Source organism: Manis pentadactyla, chromosome 11 (assembly GCF_030020395.1).
Source record: "Manis pentadactyla isolate mManPen7 chromosome 11, mManPen7.hap1, whole genome shotgun sequence".
NCBI lineage: Eukaryota > Metazoa > Chordata > Mammalia > Pholidota > Manidae > Manis > Manis pentadactyla.
This window is the reverse complement of record NC_080029.1, coordinates 87,879,116-87,904,087: the sequence shown is the minus strand read 5'-3', so window position 1 is coordinate 87,904,087 and position 24,972 is coordinate 87,879,116. Positions and strand designations below refer to the sequence as shown.

Below are 24,972 nucleotides of genomic sequence, written 5' to 3'. Positions count from 1 at the left end.
GCATCTCCGTATCAATAGGTGTTTCCAAGGGGTGGAGAGAAGGTAGTCCATTCTCCACATCAATTGGTAATTACATGGGCAAGGAGGGCATATCTGGACTAGAGAGGTTGGGTGGGGTCTTCTGCAGCCAGGTCAAGAGAGACATGGAATGACTGCTTGTAAGAAATAAACGGGTTTCTCCCACTTTATTTACTTTGGTTTCAAAGGTATTTTGCCCCAAGATTCCCCCCCGCCCCAGAGTTACATCTGGCAGTAGTCGGCAGGACCTCTGAATCTGAAATCTGTCCACATTTATATTTATATTCATGGATGATCAATCAATTTACAATAGCGACTCCTGGGCAGACTGCTTCTAGAGATGGTGAGGAGATGCCCGGAACCCCACCTGTGGATGGTGGGGAGGCCCTAGAGGCTGCAGCGGTTGAGGGTGCAGCTTCACTTGGGAGCCCCCTATCTGTGGGGCTTCTAATTGGGGAGCCCACAGTGGGAAATTGGTCTAGGGTAAAGCACCTCCTCAAGGGGTGGGGACTTCCCCAGAATTGGGGAAGGGTGCAGACACTAGAAGCTGCAGAATTACCACTAAGACTGCTTAGAGGCCCTGAGAAGCTGTGCAGCAGCTGGGATTATAGGATCTCTTTTCCTTGAGACAGTGAAAGTGTTATCCAGCAGAGAGAGAGGGTTATCAAGAAGAGAAAGAGGGTTATCAAGGAGAGAGAGAGACTTCAGCAGGAGACACACACACTTCAGCATAGCTTGGAGGAGCTGGGTGATGACCTACAGGATGCCCTTAAGAAAGAAAGACAGTTATTAAGATGGGTCACACTCCTGGAAGATACATTAGCAGAGAGGCAAGAGGCAGCGGAAGAATCTGTATTGCAGCAGGTCGTTGGGGAGGGGGAGGAAAGAGCAGTGCCCTTCAGCCCCAGGGATGGTAGAGGAGATGTTGGGAGAGGATGATGGGGTGTGGCTGAGAGCTGATCTGTTGTTGAGGCCACTGCCCGAGGCACCACCCTCTCCTGTATTGAAGGCCCACTTGGTTGTAATTAAGAAAGTAAAAACGCAACAACTGTGGGCTCCTCAGGGGGAGGAGCCGCCCCCTCCCCAGGTTGTGGAGCACTCCATGCTCTGCCCCTATACCCAGGTTGAGCTGGTGGACATGAGTGTCCAGTATCAGCAGAAGCCACTGGAACCTCGGCCTACATAGCTTCTGTGTCTCTGGGATACAGAGGTGGAAAACATCGTTAAGTCGGATTCTGAATTAGGTAGACTGGTTTCCCTGACAACTCACCCCTCCCTCCAGCTGTGGATGCAAAGTGCACGTCACACCTCAGGCAATCAGGCACTTCTGGATTGGCTGACAGCAGCCATCAGGGCAGTTTGGACTAAATCAGGGTGATTTACCAAGTCATATCCACTAGCTGGAAAATGTATGCAGCACTCCAGCAGGTGTTAACAGTAGCTCAACATGAAAAATATCATTTATAATATGGACCCCCAAAGCCCTGATGAGGAGTAGTTCACCACAGCAATAAGAAATCTGGTGCGGCATACAGCTCCCCCATCTTTCTTTGGGTCCCTAGGGACTATTCTTGCCCCCAACATATAAGCGAGGCTACTCGTACTTTAGCAGATCTAGGGGAAGTTGAAACAATAATAAGAGCATGGAAGAAATACAGACTACAACTGAAAGGAGAGGTGCAAAGTGCCCTGTGAAGGTCTCAAGGACCCAGATATGGTTTAATTTGATAAAGGCTGGGGTAGTTCAAGAAAAACTTGATGGGCAGCCCAATAGGATCTTGTTAGAACTAGGGCACCAATTAAAGCCAGAGCAGCAGTTCCAGCCACTGAGGTCCAGAACACAGAAGCCAGAGCCAAGGCCCCATGTCCCTGCAAGACTTCCTGAGTGACAGTACTCAGGCTCTGCCTGGGCCCTGCCCCCACAGGACGACAATTGGGCATTGGGTTAGACAGAGGGGAGAGTCAAGGTCCCCACCTTGGAGGACATGGTGGGAACCAGAGGCCACATGTAGAATTAGCAACTCATTGGTCCCCTGTGAATGTACAACATGCCCTGGCACTGGTGGACACAAGAGCTGAATGTTCTCTGATTTATGGCAACCCTGAGCATTTTCCCAGGTCCCTGCTGTGATAGGGGTAAGGCAATTAAAATGAAGAAAGCCCAAATCCCAATGGAGATAGGGCATTTACTCCCAAAGGAGTATACTGTGTATATTTCTCCCATCCCAGGATGTATTTTTGGGGTAGATACCCTGCAAGGCCTGTGGTTACAGACCACTGCAAGTGAGTTCAGACTGAGGGTATGTGTGGTAAAGGCAGTTCTAAGGGGACATGCTATGCACCCACCTGTAACTCTGCCTGTACCTTGGTGAGTGACAAATATTAAGCAGTATAAATTGCCTGGGGGGCACAAGGAAATTGGAAAACCTCTACAGGAGTTGGAGAAGGTGGGCATCATAAAGCCCACTCACAGTCCTTTTAATTCCCAAGTGTGGCCAGTGAAAAAGCCAGACAGCTCCTGGCGTATGACCATGAATTACAGGGAATTGAATAAAGTCAAACCCCCTCTGCAAACTGCTGTCCCTTCTATAGCAGCCCTTATGGACACCCTCAGTCATGAACTAGGGACAGTATCATTATGTTGTGGACCTTGCTAATGCTTTCTTCTCTCTTGACATAGCACAGGAAAGTCAGAACAGTTTGCCTTCACGTGGGAAGGCTGGCAGTGGACATTCACTGTCCTTCCACAGGGATACCTCCACAGTCCCACAGTTTGTCATGGACTTGCAGCCCAGGACTTGGTCACATGGAAGAAACCACAAACAGAATGGCTGTATCACTACATTGATGATTTCATGCTCACATATGACTCTTGCAGATTTAGAAGGGGCAGTTCCTAGAGTGCTGCAACATCTACAGGAGAAAGGATGGGCTGTGAACAGCACCAAAGTTCAGGGACCTGGTCTGTCAGTAAAGTTCTTGGGGGTTGTCTCGTCGGGTAAAACTAAAGTTATTCTGGAAGCAGTCATAGACAAGGTCCAGGCTTTCCCTACCCCTACCACTGTGGCAGTCTTACAAGAATATTGGGTCTTTTGGGCTATTGGAGAGTGTTTATACCACATTTGGCACAAATTCTGAAGCCCTTATACCGGTTGGTATGAAAGGGCATCAGGTGGGAGTGGGATGAGACATGTGCAGCTGCTTTTACTGCTGCTAAGCGAGCAGTCAAGGCTGTGCATGCAACCGAAGATGGTTATAGCTGGGGTCTTTGGCAGTGGCTTGAATGAACATGCCGACCTACTGGATTCTGGTCACAATTATGGAAAGGAGCAGAGGTCCAGTACACCTTCATTGAGAAGGAACTGGCTGCTATGTACCACACATTGTTGGCTACGGAGCCCATCCCCAGAACAGCTCTGACCAAGGTAATAACTACCTATCCCATCATGGGGCGGGTGCCAGACTGGACCCAAAGGCCACAGAGTGGTGAGGCACAGACATCTACACTGGTCAAATGGAGTGCACATTTACAGCAGTGTAGCACCCTCTTTAACAACCCTTAAGTGGAGAACTCCAGTGCTTCATTGGGGCCAGTGACATATACCAGTGGAAAGCAGGAAGAATGTGCTTTTGAGCCATTGGCAGCTGAGAGTCCTTATCAGGAAGGAAAAGCCCCTATACCTGAAGATGCTTGGTACACAGACGGCTCCATCATGGGCAGACCCCACAGTGGAGGGCTGTGGCTTTCCATCCTAAGACCAAGACAATATGGATGGAGGATGGAGAGGGGAAGAGCAGCCAATGGGCTGAGATGCAGGCAGTATGACTCATGATCACCCAGGAGCCCTCTCCTATAGTTGTCTGCACTGATAGCTGGGCCATCTATCAGGGCTTGACCCCTGTGGTTACTGACATGGTACCATGCCAACTGGTTAGTCACCTTTGGGGGCAAGAGTTGTGGCAAGACCTATGGGCCTCTGATCAGACAGTTACCGTATATCATGTGACTGGCTATTTGCCTTTAGCATCCCCAGGGAATGATAGAGCAGACATATTGGCCCAGGTGCGTTGGCTAGAAGGAAAGCCTACCTCTGATGTAGCCCAATGGTTACATTAGTGTTTGTTGCACACGGGGCAAACGACAATGTGGGCTGTAGCCCGTAGGTGGGGCTTGCCGTTGACCTTTGAAAAAGTCAACAGAGCCCAGAAGGAGGGCCTTGTGTGCTCTAAGAGGGACTTACACTGGGTCCCACAGCAACATGGGACAATAGTAAGGGGGCCGATATCCCTTGACAGGTGGCAAATAGGCTATATTGGGCCTCTGCCCATATCAAAAGGATATTGGTAGGCCATGACTTGTTTGGACACAGCTACTGGACTGTTGGTTGCTTTACCTGCACATCATGCAGATCAGCAAACCACTAAAAGGAGCCTAGAGCATCTCTTTGCAGCCTATCGCTGCCCACAGGTGACTGAAAGCAATCAAAGCACCCACTTTACTGGACATGGGTTACAAAAATGAGTGCAGCAATTAGGAATAAAGTGGAAGTTTCATGAACCAGAGCAGGCATGATAGAGAAGTACAATGGTTTGTTGAAATCTGACCTAAAGTCGGACACCAATAGTCTATGGGGCTGGTCAGTTCACTCACAGACAGTGCTATGGCATTTGAATGAGAAACCCCAAAAAGGAACCTTGAGCCCTGTGGATATGCTAACCCACATTGCTGCCTGCCCTATACAGCTGCACATACAAACCAAAGAGGAGTTATTGAAGCCAGGATATGGCCAGCAGAGCAACATCCTGCTGCCAGCCCCAAATGAATTAAACCCTGGAAACTCTGTTGAGTGGATGTGACCATGGACATTTTGACACATGGACCAACGATGGCTGGTCCTTTCAGCACCTTGGGGAAAAATATATAATAAAAAGGCCTGGAAGCTGGCCTCATGTGTATTCCTGGAGTAACAGCAGAGTGGTCCCCAAAGATCATGGTAGAGTACCCAAAATGTCCAGAAGGTAAGAGTATCTTACAGGGAAGTTTTATTTTATCTTTATGGCCAGTACATGTACCTCCCATAGCCCTATATATTGACCGACCTGTAACTCCCAAAGGGAGGGTGGTGAAAGTCTAGTATACTAGACCCAGATGAGATCCCATTCCTGCCACTGTCCTATCACAGCACCACTCTCTTGCATACATCTTACCTGATGGACAAGATTTATCTATGCTGGTGTCATTAAAACGTTTACCTTATCATCCTTAAGGTTATTTTCTTCTATAGTCCCTATGGCCTGGACCCGCCCCCTGGCTGCAGCTGCTGCATGATGATTGCTCTGAACTCCCTACCTGTTCAGCTACTGACCGCCTGTAGAATGGGTGAGCTGTGGACTAAATCGGCATAGGACTTTTAACTTAGCTGAATCCTCCAGCCTGAGGATTATCATGATTTTATTGCTGTTGCTATTGTATGTCATTAGTCTGATTATAATGCTCCAGTTTTCTCACAAAGGGACCACTGCGGAAGATGGCGAACAAGTAGATTGTAAGGTGAGATTTCTGGAGCAGTGGGCTATGGGTAAAATTGCAATATTTCCAGAATCTCTCGCCTGGCCTTAGTGCATCTCCTTATCAATAGGTGTTTCTAACGGGTGGAGAGAAGTAGCCCATTCCCATATCAATAGGTAATTACAAGGGAGGTTGGGTGGAGCCTCTTCTTCTGCAGCCGGGTGACAAAGGACGCAGCACAACTGCTTGTAAGAAATAAACGTACTGCGCAGCCGCAGAAGGGCGGCCCTGGCAGCAGAGGTTGGCCATGTGACGTGATGAGCGCGTTGGGCTCTGGCCTTCCTGCAGGATGCTGGTAACCCGCCTCATCTCCTTCAGCACATGCACCAGTTGCACAGCAAATCTCTGAGTAATTAAGAAAACTTTAAATTGTTTGGGAAATGCAACAATCCAAATGGCCATGGCCACAATTATAAAGTTGAGGTGACAGTACATGGAGAGATTGATCCTGTCACAGGGATGCTTATGAATCTGACTGACCTCAAAGAGCATATGGAGGAGGCAATTATGAAGCCTCTTGATCATAAGAATGTGGATCTCGATGTGCTGTACTTTACAGACACCATAAGCACGACCGAAAATGTAGCTGTATATATCTGGGAAAGCCTCCAGAAATTATTTCATGTGGGAGTTCTTTATAAAGTAAAAGTCTATGAAACTGACAATAACAGTGTGGCTATAAGGGACAGTAACTCTTAGGGCTTAATACTGTGGAGAGATTTAATTTCTTCCCATATTTGAAAAGGCTTTTATCCCCTTGGACAATTCAGAAGCTATCATGTAATGGTTGCACTGCCACAATGTTGTGGAGCACCTGAGCTACTGAAATCATTTTGAATAAAATCTGTTTTAAATTCAAATCTATTTCAAAATCAAATTTTGTAATGTATCCGGTGTACCATTTAGTCTTTAAACTGTAGATTAAATATCACCTCATTTTCAATTAAAAAAAAGAAAGAAATGGGATTCTCCCACTTTATTTCTCCCTTTGACTGATTTTGAATTCAAAGGTATTTTGCCCCAGGATTTTCCCCCCATAATTACACTAGGTAAGACAAATAAAAAAATCAATGGCAAAGACAAATATAAGGAAGGCCTACTATGTTAATAATATAGTAGAGAAAGGAGAAAGAATCTGTACACTGGACTAAGAAGGTCTGAGTTTATGTCTCAACTCTATCACTTTTATCTGAGTGTTATGAACAAGACTTTTAACCTTCAGCTGGTTTTCTTCACCTGTAAAATGGGATTAGTACCACCAACCTCACCCTAATGCCAGTGAGCACACCCAGTACTCAAAAACAGTTTCTAAATTTATTTCTCAAAAAAAGGAACCAGACTTCCATAATGGAATGACGATAAAGCTGCGACAGGGAAAATATGAGATGAGCCTGGAATACCTTGTGAAGCCAAAAAGGCTCAAAAAACGGAACATGTCAAGAAAGCACAGAATCCAAATTGATGGGGCTACCAATGACCAAATCTGGAACAGTAAAGCATCAAAATAATCACAATAATGGATTATAATCCATAATGACAGAAATAGTTAATAAGTGTAGGAAGAAAAGAAAGCTTGTCTACAGAATTCCAATTAATAAAAGTGGAAGGAATGATGGAAATAGAAAATCACCACTTGGCAAACACCACAATAATTCTTGCAGGCAGGAATCATCAACAGATGTAAAAAGTAGTGGACAGGTTTACGATAGGAATCAGTTTCAAAAAATCTCTCCCCAAAAGATGCTTATTACAAAGAGAATTTACCAGCTGAGAAACCTGGCAGATACCATCTTCACCAACTAATTAAAGCTCATTATCATCAGTATGGGGTATACCAACATTATGGACCTCCTGACTCAAAGCATGAGGACACTATCACTTTATAATATTATTGCCAAAATTGCTTAACTTGAATTTAATTAAGAGCATCAGACAAACCTAAACTGAGGACAGTCTACAAAATACGTAGCCAGTACATTTCAAAAATTTCAAAATTTTACAAGAAAGATTGTAGAGTTGTTCCACATTAAAGGACACTAAGGAGACATAAAAACTTGGTATGTGAGGATGGATTGCATTCTGAACAGGAAAAAATAAATTACTGGAACAACTGATGAAACTTGAATTAAGTCAGTAGATAATATGTCAATGCTAATATCCTGATCTGGCTATGTAAGATGTTAACATTTTGGGAAGCTGGCTGAAAAATACAGTGGATATTCTTTGTATATTTTTTCCTATTTTTGTAGGCCTAAAATCATTTCAAAATGAGAATGAATACATACACACACATAAAAATTTTCTGAAGGAACACAGGAATATGAGGACGACTAGTTTATACTTATTTTACCAATAACTGCCACATATCTTTGAATGGCAGCATAGTATGTAACACTGAAAAATTTGTCAAGATTATGCAGGCTGGGAAGAGACAATAACAGACCAGCATGTTTATATAATCCCTTCATTGCTTCTACCTTGTCCTCTCACCCATAAAATCTACAATTTTTAGTACAAATAACTGAGAGGAAAGGGAGAAAAACCTACAGTTCAGTAGGTTCATGACAAGTTTAGAGGGAGGAATTTCTAACCACAAGGATGTGTACCTCATCTAAAAGACCCCTTAGTCTTCCAATCAGAAATCTAGGCTTGTTTATCTGACTTATAATGACATATTTAATGCTTACAGTCTGACACAAATGGGCTTAACAGTTACAAGTTAAAGTTCTTGCTAATGAAAGAAATGATTTTTTAAGATTAAAGTCATGTACATCCTATAAATAATAAAGTGAAATTCATATATAAAATTTATTTGCATACATAAAGGCTAAGGTTATAAAACATCTAAGTTCACAATATTCATCTGATCCTTAACTCTAAATTAAGACACTAAATCTTTTACCTTCTTTACACTATCCTCACATACAAACTTCAAAGTGAATCAAAGACATTTAAATTTACTTTGTCAGATTTTAAGACTAGACAACTACATATCAAGTTAAACACATAAAGATGCCTCTTCAAAATGAAATGATTTTTACTTTCAATAGTTTTTCTCACTCTTCTGGGAAAACTGTACTTTCCCCTAGCAGACAATCAGTATTTCCAAGTATGCCCTTCATTACCAAAGAATCAGTAATTTATTTCTAGTATCAGATTGATAACTCCTTGAGGTTAAAAATCCACATTTTATTCATCTACTTCCCCAAAGCCTATCTTCTTAACTAATAAAAACATCAGTTCCAATCCTTTCTCTGGCATATAATAAATGCTCAATAAATGTTTATTGTAGCTACTTCATTATCAACATTAATCAATGTGCCAAATCTAAGAGCAATGTAAAATCCACGAAACAAACTAAATTTGACTCATAAGAAATGCTATGACATCCTGCTCTCCATCTATTTGGCTGCTTTCATCAGCCTACCCTTCGAACACACGTGTGATCAATCCTTTTGGGTTCACTACACTGTAACAGTTAACTACCACTAAAACATGAAGTATACACAAATGGATTTGAATTAAAACACTTTTCCTTACTGCAACAGGCAACAAAAAATTTTTATATTATTTAACACATTAAAAATACTGTATTAAAAATAAATAACTCACTTCCAATATAATTACACAATGAAATAAAAGGTACTGAATGAATTGTTTCACATTTTCATACTAAAATAAAATTAAAAATGCAAATAACAGATTATTCTGAAATAAACTGCACAGGGAATAAATCACATGAAAAGTATTAGACCCAAAGGTACTGGAAATCATCTGAGCCATCTTACTCATTCTAGCAATAAAGAAACTTACGTTTTGTAAGAAATTGCTTTTTAAAGGAAGACTACACAATGGACACTGCTAACACACAATAATGTAAGGACAGAATAACCAATGCTCACCATCACAAGTACATTTGGCCCAGACATTTATAGGGGTGGGGGGAAAGGAAAAAAGAGTGTGAATGCATAAACATGAGTATTTGGAGAGGTAAAATATCACACCAGTTAAGAAGCTGGATGTAGCAGCCTGACCTGACCAAGTCTGAATCTGAACTCTATCATTTATTAGCTTAACCTCATCATGCCTCAATTTCCTCATCTATAAAATACATGTAACAGTACCTACTACTCAAAAGGGTTGTTGTAGGATTAAAAGAATTTATTGATTCATGTAAAGTAGAACAGAGGCATACAGCAGGCACTCAAAAAAACCCAGCAAAAATCATTATCTATTGAAGAAAATGCAAAACAAAACCACAATAAAATAAGATTTTATACCCATTCTCTTACATTGTTACTGGAACTACTTTGGGACACACTTTGGCATTACTGTGTAAACCTGAAAATTCACAATGTACTCTGTAATCCAACTATTTTATATTTTACTCCTAAATATACACCCAGGAGAATCTTTAGCACATGTGTATCAGAAGCGTATTACAAAAATGTTCACATCATGTCCATGCCAGCAAATACCTGGAGATAACCTATATAACTTTAAACAAGTGTCTAAACTGAGATAACCTCACATGATAGAATATTATATGGCAGTGCAAAATGAATTTTAAAACTATGCCCAAAAGCATGGATACATCTTTGCAATGCATTGTTGAGTGTGTGTGTGGTGTGTGTGTCTGTGTGTGTGTGTATAAAACCAAGTTATAGAAATTGACATATAAGTAAATATATTCCTTTTACATAGGTCAAAAACAATGAGACACTATTTAGGCATACATATATGGGATAAAACTTTTTTTAAATAGGAAAAGAATTTTAAGCACACAACTCAGGATAGAGTAAACTCTGAGAAAAAGTCAAGAGAATATGATAGAAGAACTTTATGTATTATATTTTCATTAATGTCCTGATTCTTTGTACTGTGAGTATATGTCAAATAAAAAATTAAAATAATAGGCTACCAAGATCCATACACATACCAATAATGATAGTATGAATAAAGATAATGATTAGTCCAATTCTGTGCACCAAAGGTTTTTTTAAAAAAGGACAGAAGCTTAAATGTAATCTGTTTTGGAGTGAAGGATAAAATGAGATAATCATGTTTGACATACAACAAAATGCTTAATATATGTTAGTTACTATCCAACATGGTATGATCTTTCAGAAGTTATTAAATAAAACATTTTATAATTTAACATCTCTCTTCAAGCTCTACTACAAAGCCACAGTAATCAAGACAATTTGGTACTGGCACAAGAACAGAGCCATAGACCAATGGAACAGACTAGAGAGCCCAGATATAAACCCAAGCATATATGGTCAATTAATATATGATAAAGGAGCCATGGATACACAATGGGGAAAGACAGCCTCTTCAACAGCTAGTGTTGGCATAACTGGACAGCTACATGCTAGAGAATGAAACTGGATTATTGTCTAAACCCATACACAAAAGTAAACTCAAAATGGATCAAAGACCTGAATGTAAGTCATGAAACCATAAACTCTTAGAAGAAAACATAGGCAAAAATCTCTTGAATATAAACATTAGCAACTTTTCCCTGAACACATCTCCTTGGGCAAGGGAAACAAAATCAGAAATGAACAAATGGGACTACATCGTGCTAAAAAGCTTCTATACAGCAAAGGACACCAGCAGCATAACAAAAAGGCATCCTACAGTATGGGAGAATATATTTATAAACAACATACCCAACAAGGGGTTAACATCCAAAATATATAAAGAACTCACATGCCTCAACAACCAAAAAGCAAATAACCCTATCAAAAAATGGGCAGAAGATATGAACAGACACTTCTCCAAAGAAGAAATTCAGATGACCAACAGGCACAGGAAAAGATGCTCCACATTGCTAATTATCAGGGAAATGCAAATTAAAACCACAAGGAGATATCACGTCCCACCAGTTAGGATGGCCAACATAGAAAAGAATAGGAACAACAAATGCTGGCGACAATGTGGAGAAAGGGGAACCCTCCTACACTGCTGGTGGGAATGTAAATAGTTCAACCATTGTGAAAAGCAGTATGGAGGTTCCTCAAAAAGCTCAAAATAGAAATACCATTTGACCCAGGAATTGCACTCCTAGGAATTTACCCTAAGAATGCAGTAGCCCAGTTTGAAAAAGACATATGCACCCCTATGTTTATCGCAGCACAACTTACACAATAGCCAAGAAATGGAAACAACCTAAGAGTCCATCAGTAGATGAATGGATAAAGAAGATGTGGTACATGATACACAATGGAATTTTATTCAGCTATAAGAAGAAAACAAATCCTACCATTTGCAACATGGACAGAGCTAGAGGGTGTTATGCTCAGTGAAATAAGCCAGGCGGAGAAAGGCAAGTATCAAATGATTTCACTCATCTGTGGAGTATAAGAACAAAGCAAAAACTGAAGCAACAAAACAGCAGCAGACTCACAGAACCCAAGAATGAACTAGCCGTTGCCAAAGGGAAAGGGACTGGGGGTGGTGGGTGGGAAGGTAGGGATAAGGGGGAAAAAGGGGGCATTACGATTAGCACACATAATGTAGGGGAGGGCAGGGGGAAGGCAGTATAGCACAGAGCAGATAAGTACTGACTCTATAGCATCTTACTACGCTGATGGACAGTGACTGTAATGGGGTGTATGGTGGGGAGTTGATAATGGGGTGAATCTAGTAACCACATTGTTGCTCATGTAATTGTATATTAATGATAGCAAAAGAAAAAAGAAAAAAAAAAGTCTTGTGTTTATAATGCATTGGTCATCCCCAGACTCTGCTGCTAAAAATGTTTTATCTTATAGCCACACACTTTCTGATTTGATATTAAAAAGTGGGAAAAAAAATAATTTACCATCTCTTCTCCAAGTCAGCCTTTCTCCCATTTTGCCAAAGTAGAAACATACCTAAAAAAAAGTTTGCCTCAGCAAACTAATGGCATAGCAGGGCTTATGACTCCCACCAATCAAATTCTCCTTCGACTAGCTCAGAATGTTAACAAACTTGTTTTTGGACTGAAATGAACATAAGCTTACAGACCTTTAGCTGCACAAATGAAACATTAAATCAAGAGTAATGAATTTCTAGGCTAGCAGATCTAGCCTATCTCACCTATTCAAAGGGATCCTAGATTGATTGCAGGTACAAAAAATAAAACATCTAAATCTTTAATAAGATGAAAAATTCTCTCCCCTCCTCTTCCATGAAAGCAGATTTTTCCCTCCATACAGTGAAAACTACTGCATTCAACCAGAAAAAGATAGCTTTTTCCACTGAAAATAATGGAGAGATGTCTAATCTTACACTTCAAAATGTGCTCAGGTATTGAAATTGCTTTAATTAACAAGCTCTAGAAACATACTCCTTTGATTACTAAATAGTTGTATTAAATATCAAACAAACAACTGGCTAGGGCCAAGTCTTTGCCTTAGTGTCTTTCCCAACACTAGGTGTATCTACTACCTCTTCACTTAGTCTGCTCAGAACATGGAAGAAAATGTTTACAACATAGCTTTATATTATTTTCTGCTATTGGAATTTTTAGATTTAAGTTTTCCTGAAAAGCTGTTTTTTAACATTTAAGCTGAAATATAATTCTTCTAGCAGGTCAATAATCCTTTTAAAAAAAAAAGTAACTCTACCTCCAGACTAAATGAAAAAGAGCACTGATTATTTCATGAATACAGACCTTTCTTCTCAAGAATTAAGTTATTTTTAACATTCTCTTATCTCTAATCAAAAAATGTTATTGGGGGTAGAGAAGTTTACATTTATCTTAACATTCCTCTGAAGTAGGTACATACTATCCTCGTTTTACAGATGGAGAGTCGAGTTGAAAGACAGGTATGTGGTTTGCCAAAGTCTTAATGCAACAACCAGCAGTAACTACAGGATCATGTTAATTGTGAACACAAAGTTAATTATGTATTTTGTTGTGAAAAGGCCTTTCTAAGCACATTAAGATTGGAGTACCCAAAGAATACAAAACCTTCTGTCAGAGACAATTTAACTTAAATGGATAAAACTGCAACACCAGTCAACATGCTAGCATCTCAGAAAACCGTGAAGTTCTTAATAATCCAAATCTGGATAACTAAGTCATATGTCTATCTTCCCTTCTGCTTCCTAATTCTCTACATCCCTCATTCCTGATAGGACCATTATTACATGAGATTCTGTCATTTCCAATTCTCTCAAACTCCTCTCAGCTAAGCACTTCTCTTTTTTTATCTTTCTCCCCAGCACCCTCCTCTTCAAACACCAATTCCAAAATGCTTACTCCTGTCTCTTTAAATTGTAGAGGCCATTATCAACATTCATACTCTTTTTCTAAGTAACTCATTCCCCACACATCAAATACATGGGCACTGGTTCAGGATTCCTCTCCGCAGCAACCCCTTCTACCAACCAACTTGAACAGCCATATTGTTGATCTTTTTTAATATCCTAGCAGATCATGGTTCCTGTACTCCAACAGCCTGTTTCTACTTTAATCTTCCCTCATCTGTCATCACTCTTGAGTTTGTGTTTTCTGGTTAAAATCTATCTTCCAATTTTCCCCCCTTCCACTCTACATGATCTTTACTTTCACCAAAATCCAGTCCCTCAAAACAGTTGTCAATTCTACGTGTCTACCTATAACTTCAAGCTAGTTCTTTTCATTAAAATCTAGTCTAGACATTAAATGTACGAGGTATAGTGTGGCATAAACACAGCACAATTTGAGTCTTAGTTCTACCACTTACTCCCTTCTGTGGCTGTGGGCAAGTTACTAAACCTCTCTAAAGTCTCAGCTACCTCCTATGAAAACTATGGATAATATTTGGCTCACATGGTCATTAGGAGGATTAAACCTAGCAGAGCCTGAAAAGCAGTAAAACAGTTTGAGAGACTTGTCTTTCCTGCACCTTCCTCTACCAATTACTCGCCTTTCCTTAAATCTTTTTTCTCTTTCTCCCCACTACTGACACAACCTCATCCAACAAATAATTAATCTCAATTCCTAACTTCCCCCTGGATGTGTATAATCTTACTCATTGCTGTCTCCACTTCATTTCCCATTTTGCCTTTATTACTTTCTCTAAACTCTCCTACCTCTCAAGACTTTTCTGTCTTGGTGTCTCTTCTTGGTCTCCCTTAAAAACACTGTTATTTCTTACTCATCTTTCCATTACAACTTAATATTCTCTTTGGGCAATTTTCCCCAGCTTCAATTGTTACATATGCTGAAGGCATCACCTCTAATTTACCTTCTCAATCTTCTTCGGGTGCCAAACCTATACTTAAAACACCTTATAAGACATTTTCTACCTTGATACCTAGGTAGGTATCCACAAACTTTAAAACATCAAAATTGCATTATTTTCCCATTAAAAACTTTCTCTACCTCTTTTCCTCTTTTCCACTTGGTTTAAAAGCACCACAGCAGCACAAATATAAAACGTTCGAGTCATCCCACACTCCTCCTACTCCTTCCTTCCTATCCAATCAAGTAATCGTACTGGACATCTGGACTGCCTTGGTTTCACCCCAACAGTTTCAAATGCACTACTTCCAGCTCTTGTTTTGCCTTGAATATTTTATCTTCTTCATCAACTGTAGTTCATTTTTCTCCTTTCAATCAACTGTCCAAACAATTCCCAGTATCCACACACAAATCTGATTATCACTCCCTCACTTAAAATAATGGTTCCCCGCTGTCTACATGTAAAGACTTTAGTTGGTACTTTATAGTGAACATCCTTACTGACCTGAGTGGCGCTGTGAGGAGTGAGGGAGAGTAGTCGAAGAACAAAATTTCTTTGAGCTCTTAGTGCTTTATCTGAAAAATCAGTGGGAACTGTTTAAAATTAATATTACTATTACTAACCAGCTGAATAAATTTTCCTCAACTTTTCATGAAAATCTAATTTTCAGGAGCTTCTGTCATATTTATTTTGGGGTTACATGCTCCAGGCCTGGCCACCCTTTGCCCCAACATTGCTAATACAAACTTAAGCACAAACCTAAAAACAATCACAATCTAGCCCTCAACACTTTTCTTATATCCTCACCTTTCCTTCAAAAAGTGTATCTAAAACGTTATTGCTTTTCTAAAATCAAACAAATGTTTCTTTAATCCCTCTACGCTTGTTTTTTTGGGGTTTCTTTTTTGTCCCCTGCTGCAACCCTACTCTTTCTGGAATGCTCTTCCCCTTTCCAAAGCTCTCTTTTCTGAAACTTTTTCACACACAGCTCCCTCACTGCCATCCACCCCCAGGCAGAATCACTTTCTCCTTGAGCCTTGAAGAACTCAGGAAGCAGAGCACTCATCACATTTCTGAGGGATCTAGTTCCCTTGTTGGATCCTGAACACAGTTATCAGGTTTTACTTATCTTTATATCTCCAGGGCTAAGGAAAAATCAAGTGTCTAGCAGATACTCAAATGTCACTGAACTGAAATTCTTAAAGAAAAAATTACTAATGGGACTGTCCTGAAAAAGTAAGAAATCTACATGTGCAATTCAGCAACTAAAATTCTGAAATACTTTTATATATTATTAAGGGACAAACCCAGAATTAATCTCTAATTCCAATCTCAAAAGTATCAGTGTAATTTTACTTGTAAACAGTGAAAAAAAAAAAGTTTGTTAACTTTATGTCAAAGTTAATAAAACATTCCAATGTGGTCAAAGTTTCAATAACTTTGAAAAAAATGGCATTAGAAAAGTCACAATTCACCAAATTCCATCTAAGTTTTTGGTGATCCCACTACAGAATACTAACAGAGAGACACCATTAACAAATACTATGTATTTGTAAAAGTAATCTGTAACCAGGTGAACAGACAATAAACGTTTAATCATAGGTAATAGTATCATTAAATACTTCCAGGAGAATAATAACATTTTACATTACAAGTCATAACGGCCCTTATCTAAACTATAATCCCTGTTATATAAGTTTAGAAATAAAATTATAAAACTGGTATTAGATCAAAATTAATTTCCAATTATTCTTGAATTACTAAAGTTTTTGTTTTGCACTCTAAACATAGAAAATGCCTTCTAAGATAATTCAAAAATTTCAGATACAAGGTTAATTTCCACCAGTCAAATCCAAAATTAATTTTAAATTAAAAAAAAATTAGAAGTAAAATTCTAGGGAGAAAAATAAATCTATATTTGTGAACATTTGTATTGTAAATCTATAAATTATGAACATTTACTTCCATATTATGGCAGAGAATGAACAACAGTATTACATTTCTGGCATTTAAGATTATACCATTTATTTTCCTTAATCTTCACATGTAATAGACTACATTGATTTTCTCATGTTGATCCAGCCTTGCAATCTCAAGATAAACCCAGTTGGACTGTGAGGCTTTGTTTTTCGTTCACCGAGTTGGGTTTGACTTGCTACATCTTGAAAATTCTCAGCGATTATCTCTGAATATTTCCTCTCTTCCATTATCTCTTCTTTTGGAACTGTTTGCTGTATGTTGGACTTGTTTATCTTACCCTCCATGTTTCTTCATTTTCCTATTTTATAATCTCTATCTTTGGGCTCAGCCATTTAGGCCTCAGTCCACAGCAGAATATTTTAAACTTTTGTGCCACAGACCTCTTTCACAGTCTAGTGAAGCCTATGGCCCTCTTCTCAGAAAAATATTAAAGGCCTAAAAAATACATAAGATTACAAAAAAAGTCAATTACATAGAATTATTAAAATACTTATAATTATATAGTACATATGTGCTGCTTTTTTAACATATTAAAATATAAGCTCTAGCAATGGCTTAAGAACTATATTTCCAACTAGTGATGACTATAGGAGCTATTTAAAGATCCGTGCAACAACTGAACAGCAATTATAAGGAAAAAAAACTGATTTCTATTGGTGTTATGGATTGAATTGCTACCCTCCAAAAAAATATGTGGGTTCTAACCCCCAGTTCTCAGAACATGACATTTGAAAATAGTGTCACTGCAGGTGGAATTAGTCAAGAAGAGGCCATCTTGGAGCTGAGTGAACTCCTAATCCACTATGACTGGTGTCCTTTTAAGAGGATGGCCACATGAAGACACAGACACACAGAAGAACACCATGTGATAATGAAGCCAGAGAATGGAATTGAGCAGCTACAAGCCAAGAAATGCCAAAGACTGCCATCAACCACCAGAAGCTAGGAAAAGGCAAAGAAGGATTCCCCTACTGGTTTCAGAAGAACATGGTCCTACCAACACCTTGATCACTGCATTTCAACCTCCAGAACTGTGAGACAATAAATGTCTGTTGTTTTACGCCATCCAGCTTGCCATACTTTGTTAGGGAAACACCAGGAAACTAATTGTCACAAATACCTCTAATACTGCTTTGGTTTGTTGCAATTTTCAATCAATGTAAACAAGTTTCAGTTAGAGATTATTAAAAACATTCTCAATTCTAAGAACCCTATGTCTAAAGCAATTTAACACTTCAGTCAAAGATCCATTACTAATAAACTATGTTTTATCAAAAATAATGTACTAATTTTAAACAAAAAGCTATCAGTAGTTTTTTTATTTTTGTTTTTTTCATTTCAAACCATTCTGAGTGCCACAAAAACACCACTTTGGGGATCTGTAATGACTTTGGTTTTGGACTCTAAAATGAGATGCAGCTATGACACAAAACTTTTCATAAACAGCAAATTAAATCTAAATAAGAAAGAAAAAATTTCACTATCTGCATTAACTTCTTAAACTAATTAAAGTAAAATTTACCCCTTGGTGCTAGATTACTATGACTTGCATGAACAACAACAAAAAGACTTACTTTTGACACTTCTTAGCCAGTAAGTTAAGAATGAGGGCTGCTATCTTGTAAGTATATTCCTCTTAGAAGGACTCAAGTTGGTATTCAAACCCAATATACTTTTGCTCACTTACTCATCCAGAGGCCATATTAAAAAAAAAAAAGCACTACGAAGTTCTCCATCTGTGAAGTATATATATTATCAAAGACACATGGCATTAAGCCCAAGATAAGAAAAGTCTTAAAAGATTATAAATATACCAATTGTTTCCAAATGTTTTATCTTCATTCTTCAAATTCATGCTTTTACTTCATCATACAACCAGATCTCTACTGGAAGCCTTTCATTTGCTTAAATATGTCAAAACAACAAAATAATAAAATTAACAAGTATGTATGTTACAAGTCCAGTGACTTGCAATTTGTCTATTATTGTATTACTTTAAGGTAATTTGGCACAGGAAAGGCACATAATGATGCTTAGTTCAAACTGCTTCATTTACGACTGAGCAGACTTGAGGCCCACAGAGGCTATCATTTGCCCAGAATCACAGAATATATTAGTGAAAGCTAGGACAGAAATGTATCTCCCAATTCCAAGCCCAACATTCTTTACATATTATCCCATACTGCATAAAAGTTGGTAAGAGTTATATTATCTGCAAACGTCTTCTATATGATCACTTTAATTCTATTTAAAACACAGTATTTAAGAACAGTCCTGTTGTCCCAAAACAACCTACCAAGTTGTTTCTTTAACAATTTTATTTTACTACCCAGCACATTTTAAAAATAGGAATACAGTCTCATCTCTACCTTCAAAACTGGCAAATAATGTTTAAAAGAGAATTGGACAGACATTTCAAGGTATTAGCACTCTCACATACTGAGTTTTTCTTTTCTAGATAGCAATTTAGCAGAAAGAATAAAACAATTTAAAAATTGCACCTCTTTTAATTCTATTCCTAGACTATCTCTAAGAAAAAATAATAGGTTTGGATGAAGACAGAACTCAGGATCAAATGCAGCATTGTTTAGAAATAACAAAAATATCTTACAATAATAGACTGATTAAAACTAATGTATGTTACACACTGACTATAATGGAGCCATTAAAAATTATGTTCTAGGAAATATTTAATGACATAGGAAAGCAGTCACAATATATTGAGTTATGGTAATATCTACTATGCAATTCCATTCTGTTGAGAATATATGTGTATACATATATATAAAAACTATATAATACATGTGCTTATCACATGTGCTAGGCACGCAGCAAATATCCAATAAAAGGATTTGATTCATCATCCACATCATAGGAAAGGAAAGGTTTGATTACATATAAAATGTTAAGAGTTGTTATCTGAGTGGCAGAAGAGCAAATAAATTATTATTACTTATTCACTTTAAAGATCATTTTATACATTATCTGAAATAAACTATTCCTCTTGCATGGAAGGAATTTTTTTTAATGGCACTTTTAAGGCAGTTCCGGGTCTTATCGATGGCTGGAAAAGAAAAGGAAACTTTCACCAATCCTTCCCCATATTTGGCATCACATAAAACAAAGTCATACACATAACAGATCCTTCACATATTCTTGATTAAACACGTACTCATCAATCTCTGAGAGCTATGTATCCTTCCACAGAAAACGCTATTTTCAAATAACAGAGCATTTAGCTACAGGATTTCAAAATGAGGCCTCTAAAGGCCTTACTGGATTTTACCACAACATCTATCTAGAAAAGGATAACAGTTTCCCAAGGTACTGGTGATGTGCACTTCTTTTAAAGATTGAAATCAAGTGTAGAAACAGTCTTGAGTGTTAAGAACAGTCTCCACTGTAATTAAATTCCTAATGATTGTGGCATTTAAAAAGGTAGAAGAGAAAAAGGCAAAAATATATGTAAGGCCCAAATAGAATCCCTATCACAGGACAGTTTTTTAAACTATGCTAAGGCTTTAAGGATGTCTTCTATATTTTATCTCTTTTGTTTCTTCATAATATATGATTATAAGTAGTAAACTACTACTTTGAAACATTATATATTAAAAATGATATGTTTTCAGAATAAAAGCTACAGTCAAGTTCATTCTTTGTGAACTTTGTCATTTGGCTAACACACAAACAATTGTGGCTCTAATAAAACTGATTACTAGATAAAGACACAACTTTCTAGAATAAAAAAAATTTTAATTAAAACCTCAAGGGTTTGCACCATTTAGAGTTAATATCTCATCAAAATATTACATATGCAAAACATATTATTCTTGTCCTACCAAAACAAAGCCCCTAAAGAATAAATTATTAATAAAGCAGGATACATTTATGAAAACAATTCTAAGAGTCTGCGTGAGGTAATTTTCAAGTTGTTCCATATAAGCACATTTCAAATGGGGTGGGGGAATAACTGTCATTTTGTGGTTCAGGTATCACATTTGGGATTAAACCACTAGGAATATTTACTCATTTTTAGTGTAACACCGGTATTATCCACTGATACCACTACAACAAAAACTAGAATTTTCAATTTGTCCACGGCAAGTAGTACAAAAAGATCCCATTTGTAAACATATTTTATTGTGTCGATTCATATTCCTTCATTTGTTTTTGTTAGCTGCACCCGAAAATAAGGTATTCAGTATTTTACTTTAAATATATTAATCAGTCTTTTCCCATAGCTAAAATGGAACTTGACTTTTTGACTTAGGCTATTTTCTAAAAAGATACCAGAAAAAACTATCATCATCTCGTTCAGAATTTTTAGCAATTTTCCTCCTAACTAAGCGTTATCTGAGATACTTCTTGATCTCTCAAAGTAGGTCTAATCTGAGGAAGGCAGCGAGACAGTGTACAGCACTGTGAATGGACAGCCAGGTATTTTATGAATGGAGGCGATCACGTGATCCCAGCACCTCCCCGAACTGATATTTCCCACATAACTGTGTCAACATTCTGAGAATAGGGGTAGTTGTTGGTGTGTGCTTTGTTTTTGAATTTTACCCATAACTTAGACTTCTCCTTACTTTCTGAACTCAAAGTCTACACGACAACAGACAGTCAAGCTTCGAATTTTTTTCTTGGGAAATCCTTTCAACATGTCCAAGGTGATGGATGTTTAATTATTTTTTTATGAATGAAGAGTGTGCTATGCAAATGAGGGCGATTCACAAAAAGAGAGAGAACATGGCGGCCACTTCTGCTTCCACACTGCACTGACACTGCAGCAATCTACCTTCTCCCACACCCGCTCTTCGGAAGAGTGTGTTGTGGGGAGGTGAGAGGAGTGAGGAGAAATGCTGCTTGGCATTTCTCAAGCTATTTCATATTAAACAGGCCTAGGCTTGGGACTTTAAAGTTATCTCAAAAAGGTCTGACTCGAGCAATGCACTTTACTTAAAGGAATGCATCCTAGGACGAGTCTTAACTCACTTAACTCTTTCCAATCCTCCAAAGATAAAACTTGAACTTAACTATGAGAAAACGGATGCCAATATTCCGCGTGGAATTAAATCCCTTCGCAAAAGAGAACTGTTGCCGCACCATTATTCCTCCAGGCAGCTGTTACGGTAAAGCAAAATATTTTAAAGGCTAAGTAACTCGTTTAGCAAACATAAGGACAGCCCAAATACACACTTAAACTGAGATGCTCTAACAAGTTAATGAAGTCATCAACATGTTCAGCAATTGTAAATACTGTTAAATCAACCTAAGACGGGTATTGCAATTTGGCTGAAGAAGAAAAATCAGCATTCAGTATCCTATGCTCCTGATAAAGACATGACCAGTTTTCGCAGAGGTAAAATCTAACAGTTCAACAACTCCCACATTCCAGGTGCCCTCAATACTATTAAATTCTAGAAATGTTCCCTAGCCCCAATTTTTTACAAGAATCCTACAGGTCATAAGTTTAAGGGGGGAGGGGAAGAGGGTGGAGGCTTAATCGGTATTTAAGAGTCACTGACTCATCGAATTAAGGATTCAAGAGCAGTTTGCTGCAGGAGGTGCTCCCACACACCAGTTTCCCAGGGAAATAGCTCTAAAAGCAGCAGAATGGATATGCAGGGTATGTTGATTGGTATGCTAAAATGTAAATGAACGGGCCACGCGGGTCTTCCAGGCAACAGGATGATTTCTATCCCGCCTCCATCCGTCAACACTGTGCCCCTCAGGGACGTACAGTTGCCATCCCACCCCAACACTCTAAACCTCCCCCAGAAGGAAACGAATGGATGCCGGGGGGAGGGGCGGGGAGGTTGCTGCCAAGAAATAAAATGGCTAAAAAAATCTAATGTTATCTCCAGAACAAGATGCACGGAACTCTGCAGGGCTGCGAGCTTTCAGGCACCTAAGTCCCCGGGGGTCTTGGCAAGCGCCAAGGAAATACTGGTGTTGGTGGCAGGTGGGAGGGGGCTAATAATAAAGACCCAGGCACTTACTCGTTGTCAGAAGTCGCCGTCTCCTCGCTCATCTTTCCCTCACCGTGATCCGATTGGGCGGCGGAGCAACAGCAGTCGGAGGAGCAGCACCGAGGGGCAGGCGGCGGCCGGGGGCGCGCGGGGGCAGTGGCTCTGGGGCCTCACCATGGTGGACGCCTCAGCCGGATCGGTGCCCCCCCCACCGGGAACCCCGGCCACCCCCGCAGGGGAGCGGCAGCAACCTCGGCCGTGGCGACCCCAGCCTCTCCCCCGCCTCACGCCCGACCGAGGGATCCGGGGGGCCGGGACGGTGGGTGGGGAGGGAGAGGGGCGCGGGCTGCGCAGGCTGAGCGGAGAGCTGCCGCTCCAAGCACTGGGGTGGAGCGCGGCGGGCGGCTGGAGAGCCCGGGAGCAGAGGCGGCGCTTCCCTCAGGGATGCGGCGACGAGGAAGGCGAGCTCCGTTCGGTGGGGGCCGGCGGCAGGGGGCCGAACCCAGGCTCCGGACGGCGGCGGCGCGGTTCTGCCAGAGCCCAGCCCACCATCTCCCGCCTCGCCGCCGGCTGCCCGCTCAGTCCCCCGGTGGCGACCGGGGCGCTTCTCAGGAGCACGCAGAGCCGGGCGAGGGGCCTCACGGTGGCGGATTCCTCCAGACACGCTCCAGCCGGGACGTCTCCGGGAGGAGGCGGCGGTGGGGAGCGAGTGGGCCGGGACCGGCGAGCCACCGCCCCCACCCGGGTCGGAGAAGGGCAGGCGAGCCCGAGGGCAGGGTCCCGAGAAGCGGCGGAGCGCAAGGAGAGCGGCCGCAGCTCCCCTACCAGCCGCTGCCCACCAGTAGCTCGGCGGGCCAGCTCCTCACGCCCGCCAGAGGGGAACCGCGAGGGGGGCGGCGGAAGCGCTCACGCCGCGCGCTCCTTCCGCCGCCGCTGCCGCTGCCCGAACCGGGGGCGCCCACGGGAGAAAGAGACGAAGTAGTCCCTGGCGACTTTCCGGGCCGCCGGCTTCCCCCGGGGGCCTAGGCAAGCACAGAGTGGGGCTGCCGAGCGCGGTGCCCAGGCTGTGAGTGCGTGTAGTAGAACTAAAAGCTGCGGCCTCCGGGCGAATCACTGCAACTCGAAGTCGTGTGCAGCATAGCAAGTTTCAGGAAAGTAGTTCCCTCCTCCCTTCATTTCCCAAATCGTTGCCGAGCTCTGAGCGGGGAAAGGAGGAGGGAGGCGGAGGGATACGCTAGAACACCGTGCTCAATATGCGTGCGCGCGCTCCAAACTCTTGGCACGCTGCGATAGGGGGCGGGGGTGCGAGCTGCTCGGGAGGTTGCATTGTTGCGGCGTGGTGCTCCCCGTTGTTCGCCGTGGAATATCCGGGTTGTTTGAGCAAAGAGGCTAGACTGACAGTGTGCTGAAAGAGGAAACTGCAGTCTACTCTGTTCGTGTGTGTGTGTGTGTGTGTGTGTTTTCCTTGCAGAGCAAAGAATGGAACTGGCATGAGTTCATCTTTAGTTGGTGGGGGTTAGAGGGAGGGACTGTACAAAGAGAGCTCCGCCTGCTGTCCCTCTGATTGCACTGCTGCAGCCCCCTAGCTACAAGGACAGTGGGAGTGTGTGCATGTATGTGTTAGAGACAGAGATAGAATTAGTTTTAATACCTTGGATTCTTACCGCACAAGGAGCATGTTGTGCAGGGCATTCATCCCCGCAAGCTACAGTGGTTGTTAATGGAGAACGACTTCCATTGAAGCCCAGGGTAAGCGTGTTACGTGAATCTGGCGCAGCCTGAAGCACAGGAAATAACTCCTGCTGCGAGTGAGGTTGCATAACTACAGCGCAGAAGATGCCTCTGTAGCACGAACTGCTCTAAACGAAGGCCAAACGATTAGTGAATAGGCAGCTGTCACGTTTGCATTGTTAGAGGACAATATATGTATTCATCTCAAGCGGTTTTTGCACAGAAACCTGCTGGGGTTTCGGGCAGGAGTGTAAGGTCCACCGGACCGGAGGACTCAGAGCTACTGGCTCTGCAAATTCTATTATCTCTTCTCTGCCTAGAAAGCCAGCCTGTCCAGGATGTGGCCTGCGGGACTGAGTCCCAGGTTTCTGACGCACCTCCCTAGGTATCAGTCTAGTTCTGTGCGCAGTGCTTTCACCTGCATTCCCAGACGTGTGCGACCTAAGAATAAAGGTTGACGCTCCTGCCACCTTGAGGGGTAGAT

General features: G+C 40.9%; 1 protein-coding gene across 1 annotated transcript in view; it reads right to left on the bottom strand.

The window, feature by feature from the left end:
- The window catches only part of SPRED1 (sprouty related EVH1 domain containing 1), a 151,820-nt gene extending 128,900 nt beyond the window's left edge, over nt 1-22,920 (bottom strand). The window contains exon 1 of the mRNA XM_036889896.2: nt 22,788-22,920. Within this exon, the coding sequence (XP_036745791.1) occupies nt 22,788-22,819 (32 nt within the window). The 5' untranslated portion in view covers nt 22,820-22,920. The remainder of the gene's footprint in view (nt 1-22,787) is intronic.
- Nucleotides 22,921-24,972: the final 2,052 nt, after the last annotated feature.